At 30.6% G+C, this 22,119-nt stretch overlaps 1 protein-coding gene and 1 long non-coding RNA gene across 4 annotated transcripts; one reads left to right on the plus strand and one right to left on the minus strand.

The window, feature by feature from the left end:
* The first annotated feature begins 9,399 nt into the window (after positions 1-9,399).
* Positions 9,400-10,357, plus strand: LOC105764348 (uncharacterized). Its single transcript, XR_001124617.2, has 2 exons — positions 9,400-9,541; positions 9,871-10,357. It is a non-coding gene; the product is annotated as an uncharacterized LOC105764348 (long non-coding RNA).
* A 3,010-nt stretch (positions 10,358-13,367) lies between these two features.
* LOC105764349 (squamosa promoter-binding-like protein 16) lies at positions 13,368-17,148 on the minus strand. Of its 3 annotated transcripts, none has more exons than XM_012582886.2 (4): positions 16,688-17,148; positions 14,848-15,226; positions 14,194-14,330; positions 13,368-14,102 (listed from the first exon to the last, which is right to left on the minus strand). In XM_012582886.2, exons 2-4 carry the CDS (start codon positions 15,054-15,056, stop codon positions 13,540-13,542), a joined length of 909 nt encoding a protein of 302 aa, XP_012438340.1. In that variant the 5' UTR covers positions 15,057-15,226; positions 16,688-17,148; the 3' UTR covers positions 13,368-13,539. The 3 variants fall into 3 exon arrangements, with proteins under 3 accessions (XP_012438340.1, XP_012438341.1, XP_012438342.1); XM_012582887.2 differs by having other exon boundaries at positions 14,848-15,229; XM_012582888.2 differs by lacking the exon at positions 16,688-17,148 and adding an exon at positions 15,460-15,734.
* Positions 17,149-22,119: the final 4,971 nt, after the last annotated feature.

Consider the following 22,119-nt stretch of genomic DNA (forward strand, 5'->3'; position numbering starts at 1 on the left):
CTTCGCAGGCATACACTCTTACTTGGTATAGAGCACTCAATTGGAAAATCAAAACTAGCTCTAAATTTATTTTTTACCCGTATTTATTTACAACGATTCAATCGAAGATTCGAAGACTAGTTGAAAATAATTGATTTCAATCCATCGTAATAAGTAAAATAAAATAGGCTTAGGGAACCTCTTCGATTACATGCCTTGAGTTGGTATAGATTCTGGAAAATAAAAATCAATGGCGGCTTTTCTCGCTGACCACATTCAATGAAATAGGCCACTGTGACCCACCATGAGAAGTAGGATAACTGCCTTGGAGCTATTCCATACTCGTCAAGAAGATGGCAGAAGAAGGGGTGAAGTGGAAGATGAAAACTTGCTGCTAGTACACATAAGGGAAGTAGGAAAGTTCAACAGTGGTGCCATTCAATCGTCTCAACCCTTCAATAATGGAAAAGTCATAGGCAAATTTGGGTAGCTGAATCCCTCGAGCGGTCAAATGACGACTCATTTCTTTATGCTTAGTGGTGTAAGTGTATGCTTTCGTCTCCATTAGAGCATTTACTTCACAACTTTGTGAAGGCTCACTTATTGAACCACTACAGTTACCCTAACTGTTATGACCACCTCTTCTCGACCCAACCATCGTACCTAACTAAACCCAGAATAACTACAAAGACAATTTGGAAGTTTAAAGAAATTTACCTCTGAAACACGATTATCCTTTTCAACAACAGCTCCACAAAAATTTCAAATCCAAAAAGTTTAGTATTTTGGGTTAAAGTCACGTCCTTTTAAAGAATTTCAAACCCTGACAAGTCGTGTGTCCGAGAATGAAGGCACAATCAACTTAATACAGTGTAATTTTCAGTGGTGTCAGAAACAGTGGCTCGTGACTACTAAATCTGACAAGTTAGTTTGAAAATTGTATTATTTATTATTTACGAGTCAAGTGTGATTTTAGAAAGATTTTTTAATTGGTGATTTGTGTTTTAGAAAGATTTATTAGGTAAAGTGGTTTTGAAAACGAGGTAGCGAGACCTCGAATTTATAAATTGAGCCGTAAATATTTTTATAAATATTTAAGGAGTGTCATTAAGTTAGTGTTAAAGTTTCGTTAGAAAATTTTAACGTTTTGATAGTTAATTAATTAAAAAAGACTAAATTGAAAAAGGTGCAAAACTTGCTAATTAAAAAATAGTGATTAAATAGCCCAAATAGTAAATAAGGAGGACTTAAAGAGTAATTGTGCCTAATTGAAGTGGTTGAGGTGGCATATGTGTACAAGAAGTAACAAATTAGTGTGAATAATGGGTAAAATGAAAAAAAAATGTAAAATTAAACAAACAAATTGAAATTAAAAGAGAATTCTAAACAATTTCTTCATGAATGGTCTGCTCAAAACGCCATAGGAGAGAGTCCTAAGCTGGTTTTCTTATTTTTGTCTCAAGTGAGTTCAATTTTTGCCTTTTTCTTGAATTTTTTTCTGTTTTTTAAGATTTTTACAACTAGGTTCAACTATCTATTTTATTAGTTTTTGATTTTATGGGTAATTTTAAAAGTTAACATTGATGAGTGTTGGATGTTTGTGATGAATTAACATGGATTTAGAGCTTTAATTTTGTTATATGATGATTTTATTAAGTGATTTTAATAGAAATTGATTTTAGGACCAAATTGTGAAAAGATTAAATATTAGGGTTTGATACTAAATTCTGTTGATCAAAGGCTGTATGATAGTTTATAATATTTAGATAAATTTTCAATTGAGAAAATTAACTCATTAGATAGGCTAATTGGTGAGGGATTAAATTGTAAAATTTGTAAAAATTAGGGTAATTGTGTAATTTTAAAAATTGAGGGTATTATTTGTGAAGTAAATTGAAACTGAAATATATGCTAATTAATAAATAATTTTATATTTTATATCAAGAGCCCGTAGATAATCGTGAAAAAGGGAAATTAACAGAATAGTCCCTAAACTACTACAAAACCTACAATTCAACCCAGGTAAGTTTGTATGGTTAAACTTTAACATTTATTTATTAAATTGATGAATGGTATTATGTATTTATTCATATATATTGTTGAAAATAAATTTTTTGTTAAAATTTAAAATTGAATCGAATGCTCAAAATGAGTGTAACGCTGGATTGAGTACAATCGTTCTGTGGCAAATGATGAATTGACGGTAAAATGCAAAGGATGAATTAATGGTAAAATGCAAAGGATGAATTGACGGTCTATGCAAATGATGAATTGACGGTATATGCAAAGGATGAATTCATGGCAAATGTACTCAAGTAAACCAATGTTCAACATTTGTTGCGAACTTTCGTGTTTACTTTCCATTTAGCTCTCACGAGCTTCTGTTGACTCATATGAGTTCTGTTTAACCCTTAAAGGTTTCCGATCAGCTCCTATGAGCTTCCATTCAACCCTTTATGGGTTTCTGTTAGCACTTATGTGCTTCAGTGCAGCCTTTGGGCTTCTGAATACGATGTACTCATATCCGTAAGTCGTTTCCCGATTTAGTAAGATTGATGAAAGACTTATGTGATTGGATTTGAAAGATTTATTGTTTATTATTGATATTGATTTGAAAGAAATGTGTTCATTGATTTATGTTGTGATTGACAAGGAAAATGTATGAATAATTTACTATTAAATTTATTATATTAAGTTCAGTAAGATCTATGTTTAACTTATCGAACTTAATAAGTTTCAATAAGCTTACTTGTGTTGTTTAATGTTTTTGTAGATTAACGAGAGGTCGGGAGATCAGATCAACACATCAAGTCACACTATTCGATTTAATCCGGTAGCTTTTGCAACGTATGCTTGGGTTTATATGGCATGTATAGGGCTGAATTGGTTGTGTAAATGATAGGAATTATACTTTGTTTATATTTTAATCAACTTATATAAGTATGTATTTATCATGCATGAGGTGTCTTTGAAATGATTTAATGACGGTTAATTGAAAAGCATATTGAGGCATAGTTGAAACTAGAAAATTTTAATAAAATATGTATATATATATGTGTACATGGATAATTTAGTAAGTTTGGATATTGGGTATATATGATGTTATGTAGATATAAAGCTTGGTTTTGACTTGAATTGAAGGTCTTGTTGTGATTTGTGAGTGTGGAAATGGATGTGCATAGGTTGATACCAAGTTTGGGTGAGAAAAGTAGCCTTAAAATGGCCTATTTTCGTCCACATGGGCAGAAACACGGACGTGTGTCTCAACCGTGTGTGACACATGGCCTAACACATGGGCGTGTGGTCCGGTCGTGTGTCGCCTACATCTTAAAATTTAGAAACGGAATGCCCAGGTTTTTGCACACAACCTAGCACACGGGCATGTGGCTTGGCCGTATGATCCAAGTTAGAAAGTTACACGGTCATGGACATGGGCTGGGGCACGACCGTGTGCCTCATATTGAATGCTCACACAGCCTGAAACACAAGCATGTCTCTTGGCTGTGTGAACCACACGGCCAGCCACATGGGCGTGTGTCCCCTACACCTAGGCAAAATTTTGAAATTTTACGAAAAATTCTCTGAGTTCTTGGTTTGGTCTCGACTTGATTCTAATGTGTATTTTGGGCCTCGAGGGCTCATATAAAGGACAATGTGAATGAATTGTGATTGGTTTCTAATATGTGTATAAATGAAATAAAATGTTCGTAATTGGTCTGTAAAGTTTGGTAATGCTCCGTAACCCTATTCTGACGACGGATAAGGGTTAGGGGTGTTACATACAGTTGTACCTCTCCTTAACACGTGGTGAAGCATGCATAATAATTTTAAGCAAAAAGCATATACGATAAGTTTTTTCCTCAGAACCCCTCCAACTTTGTGTAACCAAGTTCTTAAAAGAGTCACTTTATGACTCTTTTTTGAACCAGATGGGGGACAAGTTGTTATGGTGTTTGCCATTACCTGTGACTCAGGCACCCAATTGGGATCGACCCGATCCAATTGTGATAGCTTGCATAGTTTGTGCGTTGGGTATTCACATCTCGTGTGATGGGTTCGCATCATCATGCAAGCGAACTATGTTTAAGGAACACGTGTTAATCCTAGAGTAAGGTATGTGTTGGCTTGCATCATGGCCTATCTAAGACATCACATTCAGGGGACCGTATCATATAAATAGGAAAATTAACCTTTTTGAAGGACAAACACACAAAAATATTCAACATGTTATATCTATTTTTTTTTTAGAAAATTTGAAATTTTACTAAATATATCTAAAGTTTATTTTGTCTAAATAAAAATAAAAATTAATATGATAAATGATTTAAGTTTTTTCGAAAACAACTCAATTGTGACCTTAATTTTAACCCAATTAATCTAAATCGATTTAATAACTCATTTTACTATTCAAAATAATAAAATATATTTTTATAATATTTAATTTAATTGAAGTCGGACCAAATTATAAAAGATCTTGCTAAGATGCTAAGATTAAACCCACATTGCAGTTGCAAGTTAATTGACACGAATCATGAGAAAAGTTTTTTCTTTTTAATAATTTGATCGCAATGATGTTAAAATTATTACTTAATTAGGACGTAATTTCTTTCGGTGATAAAATTATTATGTTGTGAGGAAATTATTTTTACCCTTAATTATAAAAGAAATTATTTAAATAAAAATATTTAAAAGAGATTCATATTTTGGCAACCAAACCATTGGTTTAGTTGTAAAACCTGTGTGAATTTTTCAAATTTACACCACGCTAACCCAATCCTTCTTCTCTCACTATATACCATGATTGTAGTGTAATTGCAACAAATATATATATATCGATATATAAATCTATATTATGTATAAGTTTTTATAAAAAATTTATTTTAGTCTTATATTTAATTTTTCATCTTTTTAATTTTTAAATTTGTATTATTTGTTAAATCACCTTAAAATAAATAAATAAAATTAATGTTCCACGATATGTCACGTTAGTAATTAACTAATTTTCTTTAAATTTAAAATATTAAAAATATTTTTATAATTTTTTGAATTTTAAAATTTAAAAATTAATTAATAGCTTATTTGGCATCACAAGGTAATCCATGTGTATGCTACATCAATAAAATTAATGTCTATTAACTTTTCATTCATTTTGAGATAATTTGACAAATATCATAAATTAAATTAAAAAGTGAAAATTAAATGGGGTCTAATTTTATTTCTTCTAAAATTAGATGATTAAAAAGTCATTATGTCTAAAAGGGATAATCACTGTATTAAACATTCATACTTGTATTCTCACTAAAATTATTTTCAACAAATTGATTTATACCACCATCAATTTACTTCAAAAAAAAAAGATTTTGATCAATAAATATGGAGGTTAAATCTTAGCATTTTTTTTTATTATCTTAACTGCGATCTTCTATATATTAATTATGATATTAGATTAATATGAGAAAGTGCATTCTGTTCAGAATTAATTTAAACCCAGTTTCAAATCAGAAAACCAAAAAAAAGGTACAGCATCATCATAACAATTTCTTCATGTTCTTGCCCTTAATCATTTGCTTAAATCGAAGCTCAACTTCGGGGACTAAAATGATTGGTAAGATCCAGTTTTATAAATATATATATATATAGAGAGAGAGAGAGAGAGCAAGAAGTAATTAATTAAGATCCAAGTGTTTCCATGTAAAAGAACCGATACAAATCGATAATGGATGGGTCAAAAACTCAAAGGATTTCTTTATAATAATTAGCCAAAGTAGACCATAAATACCATAGTTCTGCTTAATTAAGCAGAACTGATATATATATATATATATATATATATATATATATATATATAGATATATCAAGTGGAATTAAACTCTATCAAGCTGAAAACGTTTTCGGACGTCTGAAATATAGCTTGAAGCCTTGAGATCCACGTTTTCATCGGCATGACCCCAAGTCTCAATGGCATACCCGATGTGGTCGTGGGGCTTAAAGCTAGCATATGACACCTTTTGCATAGATGACGGAAGATCTGCCACATTCTTTTGTTCACGAAAACTAGTTGGCTGCTTGGAGCTTGCGTAAGAATAGGTGGACACCCTTGGAATAGACGAATACATGGATGATGTTGATGATGGCGTGGAGCAGGGAACCACCTTGCTGCTGCTGTTGCTTCCGCTACTCGTCGTCCTTGCCTTGGTGATTCGAGAGAAAGACTTGGCTAATTTGCCTTTGAAGAACCCCTTCTTATGATGAGTTGCCTCCATTTGAGTTGAATCTAAACAATAAAAACAAAGGATGATAAACTCTTTAAGTTGGCGATGAAGCTTGGAAAGTGATGGTTTGGTTGATAACAATGGCCAAACTCTCCTGTATATATAGACTGCCTTCCTATGACCCCACTACAAATATCATCTGAAATGGCAAATCTACCCCTGACAAACACCTAATTGATGCCACAAATTCCCTGCAGAATCTGGTTACAGTGACTGAATGAACCAATAATAGATTAAAGAAACTAATATGAATAAAGAGGGTTTTATTTTGTCTGAGTGTGAGAATTAGCAAAAGTGGAGTTTGGTTTTTAGATAAACATGGCTGTCCATCAGCTTAAAACTTTAAGGAAAAAAAAACCGATTACATCCGGACCCAGATAGATTAGGAACTGGATAATGCATATATTCGGAGGGTGTCTTTGGCTTTTCCTCGACTGTGATTTATATATTTATATATTTGGTTCATTGGACTGTGATATGTTTTTCATTTATATTCTTCCTAAAGCAAAGCTTTTGAGGTTAAAGTATTTTAATTAGGCAATCTTGCATTTTAATTAAAACTGCAATTTATTTTGTGAATTAGAAGCAAATTTGAAAATCCTCCCAATGTAATTTGACAATACATGCTCCTGTGTGACACTAAAGCAGCAAAACAGTTGACTGCATTAAAAGCATATAATCCGTCACACTTCAAAAATGAACGTCAGAATTTACATAATTTTTCATATGCTCTATAATTACTTAGCGAGTTTTAGATGATATGTTTGGTGTTTAGGCATTGTTCTGACGTTTTGTTTTTGTTGGTTTTAGGAATAAGCAGTGGCCTACGCATGTTTGGCATCTTCTTCAGACATAGGATTAGATTATCACAAGACACAGACACAGTCAATAATGTTCCTAAAGAATATGTCAATTTCTCAATCCCATCTGGTCTATAAACCCTTTCTTTCTTTCTTTCTTTCTTTCTTTGTTGTCTTGTTATGTTCCGTTGTCTAGTAATAGGATTTGATTCTTGCTCAGTTCTTATCTCCCTTCAACAGAAATACGTGGAAGGAAAAAAAGATCTTAGGTAGTGGTGTTATTTTTAAAACTAATTTAATTTTTTTTATTTTCTACATAAATACAAAATAAATAAGATTTACAATTAAAAACCGTTTACGGCTTGAATCTTAATTCAATTGGTATCATTGTTATTGCAATAATCAATAAAGCATAGATTCGAAATTCTTAAACGTGATTTTCCTCCAAATTAAAGATTAGGAAGAGATTATAGTTATGAGTAGAAGTAAATACATGGATAACCTCCTTTTTCAACTAGCATCTCTGAACCAAGGCTTCAATCACTATGTCGAAACCTCTTTTTGGAAGCAAAAATGGTGTAGACTTAAAAAATAAAAATTGGAGTCGTCACCGATCTTTTATTGATGTGTGATCGGATCACCTTAAAAATGATTTTGGTTTACGAGTTTCAGAAAAAAACGGGTTTGGGAGTCAGTTACGTACAAGGAAGGATTAGCACCCTCGTAACGCCCAAAATTGGTACCGAATTGATTATTTAATGTCTTAAAGTCGAATGTCAAAAATTCGAAAATATTAAAAACGATCCCCCTTTTATTAATGATATATCTTTAAATATTTGTATAAATTTGAACATATGTAGAAAGACCTTCTCATCCCGAGGCAACAAAATGTCGTATCCCGTAAGTTAGGATGCAGCATTTGAATTCCCGAGCATAAGCTAACCTTTAAAACCCTTTATTGAAACTTTGTGTATTTGAAAACTAAAAATGTTTGGCCATCTTGGTTCAATGAGGAAATCGAAACCCCGTAAGTTAGAGCATGATTCTTCGAAGTTCCAAAGACGACACATGAATTTGCTTTTATTAAAAAAAAAAACCTCGTCTCGAGATAACAAAATATCATATCCAATGAGTTAGGACACAATGTTTCGAATTCCCGAGATAAACTTTGATTTGAAATTTATACGTTTTGATTGAAAAAGGATACGCGGTTACTTATATTCAATGAGGAAAATTGGATCCAGTAAGTTAGGACACAATCTTCTCGAGGATCCCAAATTCCGAGTATTGCGTTATTTTTGAAAACTTTTGAATAAAAATGCGATGGAACGATAATGTATAACGCGGAATGATAATTCGTAAACCAAAATGTACACTAATGAACACAAATAATCAATCAATACCAATAAGCAATACAATACACATGAGGGCAATAATCTTACACTATATACCATGCAAATACTAACATTTAAAAGCTAACGAATTAAAAGTCAGTTTTGAAAGAAATACCAAACAAATTAACACAAATAAAATGTAACAAATTTTAAAATAACTAAAAAATAAATAACATGAAAGAAGGAAATTATAATAAATAAATTATACATTAAAATAAATTTAAAATAAATAATATATACATATATGAAAGTTTGAAATAAATCAAAATAGAGTTAAAAATAAATACTACATAAAATAATAGTATCTAAATAAATTTTAAAATAAATATTATATAAAAGAAAATTAAAATAAATAAAATAATATAGATCTTAATTTAAATAAGTAATACATATGGAATGAAAACTTCATATAAATAATAGTATATAGTAATATATGTATAATAGCTAAATGAAAATATAACCAAATATAATAATAATATCAATAATAATAAGAGTAATAATAATAATAAATAAATAATAAATAATAAAAAATTAATAGCAAAAATAACCAACAGGACAAAATTGAAACTAAAACAGAAATTTAGGGGAAAATCTAAAATAAATAAAAAGAAAAGGACCACATTGAACACGCGAATAACAATAGGAACCAAAAGGGAAATTAATCCCTGCCCTCCAAAACGACGTCATTCGATTATGGACCTAATTGAAATCAAAACGAATTATAGGGTACAAACTAAAGATAAGAAAATACTTGATTGCAAAACCATAAAAAATGGAAGGGCTAAAATCGAAATTACCCCCTCCATTAGAAAACGCGCGGATCCTAGGACTGGATCAGGTCGGCACGCGGATCATGCCTTATACGGCACCGTTTTAGGGCCACTAAAACAGACCCTAAACGACGCCGTTTTATACTTACTATAAAATCAAAAAAAATTAAAAAAAATCATTTTCGGCCATTTTTACAAGAAAAAAACAAATCAACCCTAGCTTTCTCTGCTTGGGTTTCTAAATTTTTCTATGCCGCCACCAGCAACCGTTCTAAGGCCTTCGATCCTCTCCCAATCTCCGATTGCGACGGAGTGGACAACACCAGGTAAACCTCGTCCCTTAACTGTTTCTTTCTCTTTTTTTATATACAATGAATAAATAAAAATGATTCAAGAGCGAAAAAAAATCGTCGAGGGAGAGAAAAAAAAATGAAAATCACCTTTCAAAATTCACTGCTATTTGTTCTCTCTTTTTTTTTATTGATTTTTCAAATCCCCTTTTACAGATTTGATTGGCTCCTTTTATAGCCAAAACAAAAAGAAAAAAATGAAATTCTCGAAACTATTTTTTACATTTTTTCCTATTTTCTGTTATTATTTGTTGTATTTCTGTTATTTTGCTTGTTGCTACTTTGTTGCGTTTGTTACGTTGCAGGTATGGCTAGCCTGGAGGCGCGCATGGAGGGCGGACGGAGGAGCAGCGGCTGAGGGTGATGCTAGGGTTACTGCCGAAACTGTTTAGGGTTATTGGGCTAGGTATTTGGGTTTAGTTTATTGGGCTGGGGTTAATTGTAATTGGGCCTTGTAATTTGGACTGAATTAGATTTGGGTTTATTTTTACTATAAATGGACTGGACGTTTATTGTTTTTTATTTTTTTATTTGGTTTTTTATTTCAATCGGGCCCGGGCAAATTGGGCCGATTACACACTAGAACTGGGCTTGCTCTTTCTAGCGCATAGGCTCCTCAAACAACTCTTTCGGAATGGTGACGTGCTATGGCAATGATTACAGACTTAAGGAGAGTTCGATTAGAAAAAGCATCAGTGTTGATTTTAATGACACTTGAAGGTGGTTTTTGTCAGCAGTTCGTTGGCTCATTTACTTGCCTTATATGAAAGCATGCATGCTATCTTCTGTGAATTCATGGAAGTCCTTAAGAGCTCTTTTCCAAACCAAGACATGATGTTCATCCTTTCCTTCAAGTAGAAATAAGTTTCGAGATTTCCACAATCACTGTCGTATCCATCCAATCAGACTCTGAAACTAAAGAGAACCAAACATTCACATAGATAAAACAATTTATAGTGTAGATATCAAGAGCATGTCTTAATATTTCAAGAATAAAAATATCATTTGGTGTACTTTTGGGTATAAATTTCATGATTTATCATGCAAGCCTCGAGACATCCCTGTCAAGTCCTGAAACATAATGGTGTATGTTTCAAGGCAACAAACATTGAAACTAAGAATTCAAAATAGGGGAGACAAGTCTCAAAATCAGTTTCAAGATGTGTATCCTATTGACTCAAAACATCTTAATATTTACTAATAACCATACCATTTCTTTATATTATAAAATCACACTCAAATAATTAAGACATAATAACATTCGTATTTCTCGTTACAATAACTCAATCAGAAACTTACCATTTCGACATACAACATTAATCATTATCAACTCATCAAATCATAATAGCTTATTCCACAACATAAAATCATTCGTTTAATAGGGTAATTTCAAAGTCAAATAAGGTCATAGTTTATTGCATTTATAATCCTCATCATAATAACACAACAAACATTAAGCTATCATTTAATATTATGTAATTCATTCTCGAATTATCAAATCATTCATATATATACCATCAAATTATCATCACAGTTTCTTAAGCTTAAATACTTAATAGATATATGTAAAGAAAACAAATCATCATATTTGCACAAATTGATGGCGTCAATCGTCTTTGTCTTTCCTTTTGTCTTTTGAGGTCTTAACTACGTACGATATCAAATATAGAAATAATGTTACCCACATCTATTCAAATATAGAAAACATTTTTGTGGGGGTGACTTCTATTTTTGATAAATTAAAAAAGAAAAATAATCGACGTCACAACGAGGAGGAGCACAACACTGTGACGATGCGAAGAACGACGTCCCGACAAAACGATATACCACGTCATGACTAGAGTTGTCCATGGGTCGGATCGGGTCGGGTCAAGTAAAAAAATTAGGCATGTTTTCTAGGCCCAAGCTAAAAATGTGCCTAAAATTTTGCCCAAGCCCGGCCCAACCTACCTGTATTAAAATTTTTTATATTATTATTTTTATATAAAAGTAAATTAAAAAATGTAATACATCAAATACACTAAAAATATTAAAATAAATGCTTCCCACCAAATGAGAAAAAAGTTCAAAAAAATACTAGATAAATGCAACTTAATAAGCAAATATCTCTAAAATAGTAGCAAAATTAATAATAAAACAAGAGTTATACAATATCCAAACAATAACAACAAAATAGTAACAATATAAAAGTGAAATGATAACAAAAAAAAAGTAAAAAAAGAGAGTAAAAAATAGCAGCAGTATTTTTATTTTGCAAATTCGACCCAGGCTAAAAAAGGATTACCTGAGGCCCGACCTGTTTAGAAAACGAACCTTATTTTTTGTCCAAGTCTATTTTTCGAGTCTATATTTTTGTCCAACCCCTCACTTTTCGAACGGCCCTTCAGGCTAAGTTGGGTGGCCAGACCCATGGGCAAGTCTGGTCATGATGTGGCGACGTGTATTCAACTTAAGCCGGGTTTCTTCTTCTAGTTAAATTCTGTAATCTTTTCCCAATTAAACTCTGATTAGTCTAAGAAATTTTTAGTGATGATAGGACTTCAACATTAACCTATTTAAAGGGTATTTATAAAATTGTTTAAAGATTTAATAGAATATCTATTACATGAGATTTGATGAAGAGCTTTGCATTCGAGTTTTGGATTTTGCTTTTTGAGATTATTTTTTTCATCTTTTACTCTTTGTTGATTTGTCGGAATAGTGAATTTTCTTTACCCGTGATTTTTTCCTCTTTGAGAGTTTTTCACGTAAAATATTTGTATTTATTGTTCTCTATTTTTCTTACTCGTTATTTATATGAGTCGATTCCCATCCCATTTTGACATGATTAACCTTGACCACTTAAAGAATCTATTATCTCAAGTTCCCATAGTTCCAACTTTAGAACTAGAAGTTGCGGGCTATCAAAAAACATGTACATTACTCAAAATTTTAACCATTCTCTCTCTAATTTCATAAAATAATATCCAGCTAAAATGAAGTGGAAAGCCCTCTAACCTTGAATTTGAGCTCACGGCAATGGAAGAAATCTTGAGGAAATTTCCTTTCTTTTTTCTCTCTTTTTATGCCGTTTGGGAAAAAGATGAAATGGCCACTTCTTTCATCTTTTCTATTATTAGAATCATACTTGGGTGAAGTTAGTGGAAATCAATTGCATAAATTATGGTTATCCACTAACACAAACTAATGATGGTTAATTTACATTAAAGTCCTTGGTGTAATAACTTTTAGGGGCTTAGATTAATGATGCATCTAATCTTTCTAATGTTTGTTATTCCTTCAATTTAATCCTTATGTTTCAATTACCAAATTCTCTAACTTCTCTTAACCTCTCAACCAAGCCCAAATTGTAACTTTTCTTTAATTTTTATAATATTTGAATAATTTTAATAAAATTTATATATTTTCTAAATAAAATTTAACTTCTAAAATTTTTCTGTACTTTTTTGATAATTTTAATATCTCTTTCTATATTTTTCTAAAACTTTTATAACATTTAAAATTTTTCTTTAATTTCTTTATAGTTTTATTTATAATTTTTTACTTAAATAATCAATTAAGCTATCGTAAAATAATAAAAGGAATCAATTAAACCTCGGACGGAATCATTTTTCCACCTCAGATTGACATGCCAATTAACAAGAATTTCAAGGGAAAAATGAATCCAAGGAATTTTAATTGCATACAATCATGATTCAAAAGGCACAACTAAGTACACTTTCTCGCAACGAGCTTAATTGATTTTTTAATTACCTCTTTAAATGGTTAGCAAAGATATTAGCGTTGAGAACAAAAGTAGAAATGACGAGGAAGAAACTGCTATAGCAGAAGAACATATAGTTTCATCTAAAGCATTCATACATATCATTGGGGGCCCCTTTAAACAAAAGTTCATTAAATATTCTGAAAGCAAAACACAAAAACAAGTTCATAAATTCCATCTGGTTTGAAGGAAGAATGGAAAGGGCAGATATTCACTCCCATGAGAAGGAGAGTGTATGGTGAGCACCAGTTGCAGAGGAACCAAGATGTTCATTTTGGAACATTTCATGCCCTTGCAGGTGGCTGTTGTTACCTCCACCATCGGCGTCCAAAATGGAGGTCCCGACTGGCTCACCTCCCATTCCTCCTACATCATTAAATTGCAAGTTCGGGATGACGAAGGAAGCAGAGGCAGGTTGCACCATGGGGCTCAAACCTATCTCCCGAGTCTCAGCCGGTTGCGATGACAGAAGAGAGAGAGCACGATCAGAGTCAATAGCTTGATTCAACCCATCGGAGAACATTTTCCGGCTGTTGTCACCACTGCTTGACGCCTCGAAAAACGGTTGACAAAGGGAACCACTTCCAGGGTGTGATGAAGCGGTGGTTTGTAAGAATGAGAAATGCTTTTCTCCTTTGTGGTGGTTATCAGATGAGAATCCAGGGAACAAGCTATTTCCGCCGCTGAAGTTTATCAACTTCATATCACTTTCCACTTTCACACCTCCCATCCAAGAATGCATTTGAGAGCTACCGATTGGGAAATATCGAGTACCTGCACCACACTCTTCCTCCACATCAAAACACTTGGCCAAAATGATGGTGAAAAAAGCTTCCATTCTAATATCAACATTACAAAACCAAACCTTGGTGATTGTACGGAAACCTTCCTGAATTTACAGACATGAAATCGGGTTGAGGCTTTCTCCGTCGTCGGTTATGTCCATCAAGACGTTTCCTGCAGCTTCGTTTCACTTCATCGAACTCCACCAAGGAATGAAACCTAATCAAATGCATTCACCCGTAACTCAGCTCTTATCTTTAGTAGCAAACCACACTAGAATATTTAGTAATTCAATTTGTAAGCTGATATGATGATGAATTGAAATGAATCTGCAAATACATAAGAGTACAAAGAAACAATTGTATCATGTAGCGTTAAGAGGATGTCTTTCAGACTTTCAAGTGTTATTGTCGAATATCAAGTACACGTCGAACATGCTTCAGATTTTTTGTTTATTTAAAAATGTTTTACAATATTTAGGTGCTCTACAACAAAACATAATAGAATTCAGACAACAAATAAAGCTCATGCTTATCAAAACATGCTAGGCGGCTACTATTTGATAAACAAAACCGTGAGTCAGAAATTTCACCGTAGAACTGCAATTTGGGGGCAAGAGAAAGCAAACAATCAAATCCCAATCAAAAGTGCTGCAGTGCAAAATAGTTTGAGTAAAAATAAACAAAAACTATGACAGTAACAGTAAGTTGATACAAGGGGTTCCAAATAAATTTACCTGCTACACTGCTGGCAAAAGCGCTGTTCTTGACCCCTAATAGTAACTTTGGGGGTCTTAGAGTGGACTTCGCATACTTTATGGCGTCGATGGTAGTCCCTGCATTTGCTGAGGTCCGCAGTGCAACCATCAACCAAGCATGAAGGTAATTGGTTTCCGGTGGCAGGCGCCCGAGCTCTTTTAAACGAAGCAGATGACGATGATTCCATCCCTTAACTCCAAAATGCCAACCCCAAACCTGATTAACCTAAACACCTACTGGATTTCAACAGCCTAATATTGCTGCAACACTCGGCTAGGCTAGCGCTAGCTTTCAACTCCTTTTCTGTTTTTCTGCGTTTCTATTCTTCATTCCTATCAGTTAATCAAATCTTTGTCCCTACTGACATAAAAAATACCTGATCCAATTACCAAAGGGTTCTTCATAATATACGTATGCAGAAAACTAGAAGCAGACCAACAATTTCTGACTACAAATACTGGCTTGCATAGGAAATACCTCGCAGATACCAAGCACAAAGGCTTACTTTATACCTTTTGGTTTCCTAATTACGGTATAAAAATTACATTTCAGGATTAATGTGTAAACAGATACTGGGGCAAACCTTTTACCTTTGAAGAAGAATTAGAGGAAGGGGATTGGGTTGGATTGAATGGAGGTCTCATAATATAAAGCATAGTACAAGTTATTCATCAATGATGGCCAAATCCAAGGTGTAGACAATCAAGGAGTTACTTTTTTCATAACTTAAAAATATAAATAAATAAAAACACTTAGTAAAAAAATAAAAACCACAAATATAAACTATAAATGAACTATGAGAAATACAAAAAAATCATTATTTTATAGATTAATAATTGGAATTTTGTAATATACAAAGAGATTAAAAACAGTCATAGTGTTTAATTAATATTTAATAAATTGTTAAAAAATAAACAAGTAAGATAAAAAGATGTTTTTTTAAGATAAATGATAATTTCTAACTCTTGTAAAATTTTGTAAAAATAAAACTTTACCACCACCAATATGTTAAATAAAAATCTTGAGATAAATTTTAAAAACACCAAAACGTTTTTCCATAGGTTTGAAATTCGAGATCATAATTTTAAAATTCTAACTATTGATTGTGTTTGTGATAAAAAAAATGAGAGTGAGCGTAACTTGCAGCATAAAGACAGTACGGATATTTAATCAAGACCTTTTCATTTAATAAAGAAAAAAAGGATCGGATTGCCCAGTTTTAAACTGTATAGTTAGACTTAGAGTTAAATATTGAAAATTTATTAATTTATAAAAAAAAAAAAAAAGGAACTTGTAAAAGTGAGCAAAGCAACCATTTCCAATGGACGAAAGAGTGCGCTAGTAGTATGGAGTAGCAACAAATGAAAAACGAAAGAAAAAAAGGCTGAACTCTAAAAGGGTGGGGGAGGCTGCCTTAATGGTCATTGCGCTCCAATAATAAAGTCCCAACTTTTATTGTGGCTATAAACTTGTCAACATCAATGGAGTCAACACTCTTATCCCAACCACAAATTGCATTGAAGATATTTTTGGAAACAAAGAAAGGCCTTTCACCCCAAGTCTTTCAAATAAGATTCAATTGTTGAACTTTTAAAAAAGCAAATTAGTTTGAAGTGGAAGGACATTGACTGAAAAAGAAGAGACCCCATATGGGTCCTTTCATTAGCAACCAGTAGGAGCTAAACAACCCCATAGTTTATAACCATAGTAATAATTCGTACACTTACTGATACATCCAATTTGTATTGTTAGCATGAACTTAAAAAAAAAGAAATATTAATGATGAGAAAGGGGTAAGTGAGAAGAACAAAAGGGTACCTGAGAGGAAGAATCTGATGTGGGTAAGGGGGCGCAGTGGCAGTTCTCAGATAAACCGTGAAAAGGAGAGGGAAAGTTGAAGTGAGGAATTTAGCAGGAAATGGAAAAACTTGGAAACTGTGGACTCCGAAAGTACTAAGAGAGAAGTGAAGTTACAAGAAAAGAAGACGTAGGCACGGATATGCTGACAACAGTTCCATCCCATCAAAAAAGAGAAGTGTATGAAAGACAGAGTAGAGAGGAAGAGGAAAAAAGTGAGAGGTGGTGTATGAGGGAATTTATTGCTAGTAAAGAAGAGGGCAAGAAATGGATAATGTGTAATGGAGAGAGAGATGTAGGAATGAAATTAGTAAAAAAACAAAGGATGACGATGAAAAGAAAGCGGGGTTCAATGTTGAGCTTTCCAATTCTCTTTCCTTCCTTTTTTAGGCTTTAATGCCTCGAAACCAGTTTGGATTTTAAAATATAAAATAAACTCTCTTTTTAAAAATAAATTTGTGGCTTCAAAATTTAGGGTTTAGGCAAAAAGGAGTGGCCAGGAAGGGTATAGCGTAGTTCGTAGAAAGGGGAAGCTGGGAACCAAGGCTGTTAGTAGTTAGCAATCGGTACTACTTTGCTATTGCTTTTAAGGTGTGTTTTCATCTATTATTTTTATTTTTATCAAACATTTTTATATTTATAGTTTATTTTTTAGTTTTCAAATAAAAATTTAGCAATTAATTAACAAATTTATAAAATTTTATGAAAATATAAAATACATTCAAAATAACATTTACCTTTTTTTGTAAAAAATGATATCAAAGTTCGAATCCAATTAAGAATAACACTAACTCATTAAAATTTTAAATATTGATACAGATATAAATATACCTTAACTACATACATATAAAAATATTTATGTACAACAATATCTTTTGAAATTACTAAATAGGTTAAATATAGGAATAATTCTCAAAATTATACATGAACTATGGTTTAATATGTAATTTTATACATAAAATTTTGATTTGATTTAATTCTTGTAAATTATTAATACATTTATTGATATAACCAGAGGCGATTCTAGGGGGCTAACATGGGCTCCAGCCCCCTTAAAATAAAAAAAAAGTATCATTTAGACCCTCTAAATTTTTAAAAATTTTAAATTAATAAAGGTAAAATTTCACTTTGACCTCCCTAAAATTATAAAAATTTGATTTAATCCTTTAAAAATTATAAAGATATAGACTATAAAAAATTAAAATTTCATTTGGCCCCCCTAAACAATTGTTCGGCTTCACCCCGGATATAACATCATTTTATATTTATATATTGCATGCATAAATAATTATTTTTATCCAATATAAAAATAAATTGATGTATTTATTTCTTTAAATGTGTATGATTAAATCAAAATTAAAGTTTCAAGTATACATTTGAACCACAATTAGAATTTAACGTGTATAATTATACATTTATACATTAAATTAAAATTTTTTGTATAATTTTAAGATTTATCCCATTAAATATTTGAAATAATTGATTTTTAATGGTTTTGAATATGTAAATGCATGTAATACTTCGACTTGTATATTCTAACTATTATCTATATAGATTTTATAGTGGATTTGGATATCATTTCACCAACATTTAATATTTGAATTTATTTTATTTTTGTGAATAACAGATTTCAATATTTGAATCTAGTGGTAAACCTTGAGACTAAGTTTTGAGGGGGCTTTGGGCCCCTTTGGATGAGCGGTATGTTTATCTGTTGTTAATGTAAAAGCAACGATTGTGGTGGAATTAGATACTATAGCGTGAGATAAAAGAAAACTAAACGCACTGTACTGAAAATAAATGCCCATCCAAAGAGACCCTTAGTAAAATTTTGAAAAAATTTAAGAGTTGAATGATAAATTTTTTTTTAAATTTGAATGCTTAATTAAAATTTTAAATTTTGTGAAATTAATAAGAATTTTTTAATATTTTAAGTGAGTATAATTAAAATTTTCAAAAAAATTAAAAGGTATAATATTTTTAATAGGATACTTTTGCTTCTATTTTCTGATATTTTAAAATTATTTAATTAAACTGATACATTTAATTAATCAAATCAATTGCCCTTAACTTTGGAAAATGAGAAACGATGTTACAATTACAGGAATAATTATAGTTTAAGTTATCTCATTAAAATAGAAATATAGTATTTAACTTTTTAGGTGAAAAATTGTAGAAACTCCACTCCTTTTCAGATTTAATTACAGAAAATGGAAATCAAGATATTAGGATATATTATGCAATTTATTAGTTATTCTTTTCTTGCTTGAAAAATTGCAAGAAATTTGAGCATTTCATTCAACAGCGTTCAATAAATTGCAAATATTGAATTTCGTTCATACTCTATATTTTGAAATAGAGCATAAGTAATATTGAAAGTCGAGTGTTAACTTATTATGTTAGTGAGAAAAGATAAATAATAAATAAAGTTTAAAAATAATTGTTGTGGTGTTCGTCATCACCGACCCGCTACCTATTTATTCGATTGGGATCGACTTGATCCTCTTTCTTTCAATAGTGATAACCTGCATAGTTCGCATGTGGTGGGTTCACATCATTATGCAAACGAACCCACACTTAAGAAACACGTGTTAATCTTAGAATATGGTACGTGTTAGCAGAAAACATGGATTAGTAATGCCCATGGCTTGGTTAGTAAAAAACATGGTCTTAATTTGCAACAAGATATTTATCAATATTTTTTTTATAGGAAATCCTTTGATTCAAATATTGGAAGAATAATGTCGATTGAGTATTAGGTCAATTGGTATGAATATTGTTACCAGTGCATGAATATGTGGGTTTGAGTATACTGAAATGTATTATTTTCTTATTTATTGGTTTGGAAGAGACAATGAGTAATTTTAAGCATTGTGTCAAAAAGAACAAATATGATCAAAACCTATAATGAAATTAATAAAAGAATATATAATAATAATTTGTAATGAAGTTATTTCGAATATTAATTTTAAGAAATTCATTATTTTAACTCATTTTGCATCATAATTTTATTTACTTTTGTGCGTAGTTAATCCAAAATTTCAAATGTAAATGTATCATTGGCTTCACTTTTAATTTTTATTTAAAAAAATCAATTTATTATTTATATATATATTTAACATATTCGGATATCTTACCAATAATATTATTTATTTTGGATTTAGAAATTTAAAATAATTATATGGATTCATATTCAAATATTAATATAAAAAATTAGATATTTGATGGGCTATGATCCTAATACTTTGTGTGAGTTTGGGAGTTGGAATGGAGGGTTTTTACAAAATTATTATAAAAAAATAAAAAAATAATCAAAATATTATAACTTTTTTTTATTTATCAAAATATTATAATTTTTTTATTTATCAAAATATTATAATTTAAAAAAAACAAAAACACAGAAGAAAAAAAACCTAACACAGCCTGATCAGGCCAATCACATTGGCGGCACCAAACCCAATGTGATTGGCGGCACCAATGGTGCCAAAGGACTAAAATGTTAGTTAAGGGTAGTTTCAAGGACTTGACATGAAATTTACCATTTTGAATTTTGAAAGTTGATTGCTGCTGCGCACTAAAATTGAAATATGGCTAATTGCCTTCTAAGCCCTCCTTATTTATTATTTTCTTTTTATTCCCCTTCAACTCACTTTTTTATTTAATAAACAAGCCCTCAACTTATTTTTGTAGTTAAATAAGCTCTTAATCTATGATTTTTACTCATAAAAGCCCTTTATTTTATTATTAAAGTAAATATATTTTACCTAAAATAATGCTATTTAAAAAGTATAAACTAATTTGCATTTTATGTATTATTTTGATAATTTGATGAGAATAGTTTTTTAAAAATTTACTAAATAGAGTTATTAAGAGTATATAATATAATTATAATTTATTTTTTCTATTTGGGTTACATTTATCGGTGATCGCTTTTATTATTACTTCGGTTTTTCAATAAGGCATGCCAGTATTTCTATTAAATTTTTTAATTAAATCTAATATTAGTTAAGTGATAATTAAGATACTTAGAATTCTAATTAATTAATAACTCTATTTTAATTTAATAAACTATTCTCATTTAATAACTCTATTTTAATTTAATAAACTATTCTCATTTAATAACTCTATTTTCATTTAAAAATATAAAATTTCTTGAAATATAAAATTTGTTGCTTCATAATATCTTAAGAGACTATTTTAATTAAAATAGTCTAACATGTTTATGTTATAAGTCTATTAAGAATATATTAAATTTATAAATAGATAAAATAGTTTATGTTTCCGTTATTCTTTTCCTTTTGATTTAATATTAGTTAAGGGAATATATTAAATTTATAAAATTAAAATAGTTTAATTTAAATTTTTAAAAATTAAAATAGAGTTATTAAATGAGAATAGTTTATTACATTAAAATTGAGTTATTAAATTAAACTATTTTAATTTTATAAATTTAATATATTCCCTTAACTAATATTAAATCAAAAGGAAAAATAATGGAAATATAAACTATTTTATCTATAAACATAAGCTATTAAATTTAATAAATTAAAATAGAGTTATTAAATAAAAAGTGAGTTGAAGGGAATAAAATAATAATAAATAAGGAAGGCTTAGAAGAAAATTAGCTATATTTCAATTTTAGTGAGCACAACAGCAACAATTAACTTTCAAAATTTAAAATGATAAATTTTCATGTCAGGTCCTTGAAACTACCCTTAACTAACATTTTAGTCCTTTGGCACCATTGATGCCGCCAATCACATTGGCACCATTATGCCGCTTAATCACATTGGCACCTTTGGTGCCGCTTAATGTGATTGGCCCTGATCAGTCATGTCGATTTTTTTCTGCTTTTTATTTTTTGGTATATTTTGGTAAATAAAAAAATTTATAATATTTTGGTAAATAAAAAAGTTATAATATTTTGGTTATTTTTTATTTTTTTATAATAATTTTGTAAAAAACCGTGGAATGGATGAGCATAAGTGAAATGTTAATTCATTTTACACTTACAAGTCCAAATTCTAACCCTACACAGAAACCAATAAGCCACATAGATTCTGTTAATGAAACACCAAAATTACTAACAAAAGAGAAACATACATTGTCGAAACCGTTTTTGAAAACAAAATTTTAGTGTCGACTTTTTAAAACACAAAAATTGGAGTCACCACCGATTTTTTATTAAGGTGTGATCGGCCCACCCTAAAAATAATTTTGGTCTGCGAAATTTGAGAAAACAGGTTCGGGAGTCAGTTACGCACGAGGAAGGATTAACACCCTCGTAACGCCCAAAATTGGTACCAAATTGATTTTTTTAATGCCTTGGTGTCGAAAATTTGAAAAGATTTTAAAAGGAAACTTTTTATTTCATGAACGAATTAAAATAATAA

The sequence above is a fragment of the Gossypium raimondii genome, chromosome 12, assembly GCF_025698545.1.
Source record: "Gossypium raimondii isolate GPD5lz chromosome 12, ASM2569854v1, whole genome shotgun sequence".
Taxonomy (NCBI): domain Eukaryota; kingdom Viridiplantae; phylum Streptophyta; class Magnoliopsida; order Malvales; family Malvaceae; genus Gossypium; species Gossypium raimondii.

What these genes read in the sequence shown, in the direction of transcription:
- LOC105764349 (XM_012582886.2), bottom strand. Translation starts at nt 15,056, where the DNA reads ATGGAATCATCGTCATCTGCTTCGTTTAAAAGAGCTCGGGCGCCTGCC. An exon ending in TTTTGCCAGCAGTGTAGCAG is followed by an intron (nt 14,331 to 14,847) that starts GTAAATTTATTT and finishes GCATTTGATTAG; the next exon opens with GTTTCATTCCTTGGTGGAGT. An exon ending in GTTTCCGTACAATCACCAAG is followed by an intron (nt 14,103 to 14,193) that starts GTTTGGTTTTGT and finishes AGTGTGGTGCAG; the next exon opens with GTACTCGATATTTCCCAATC.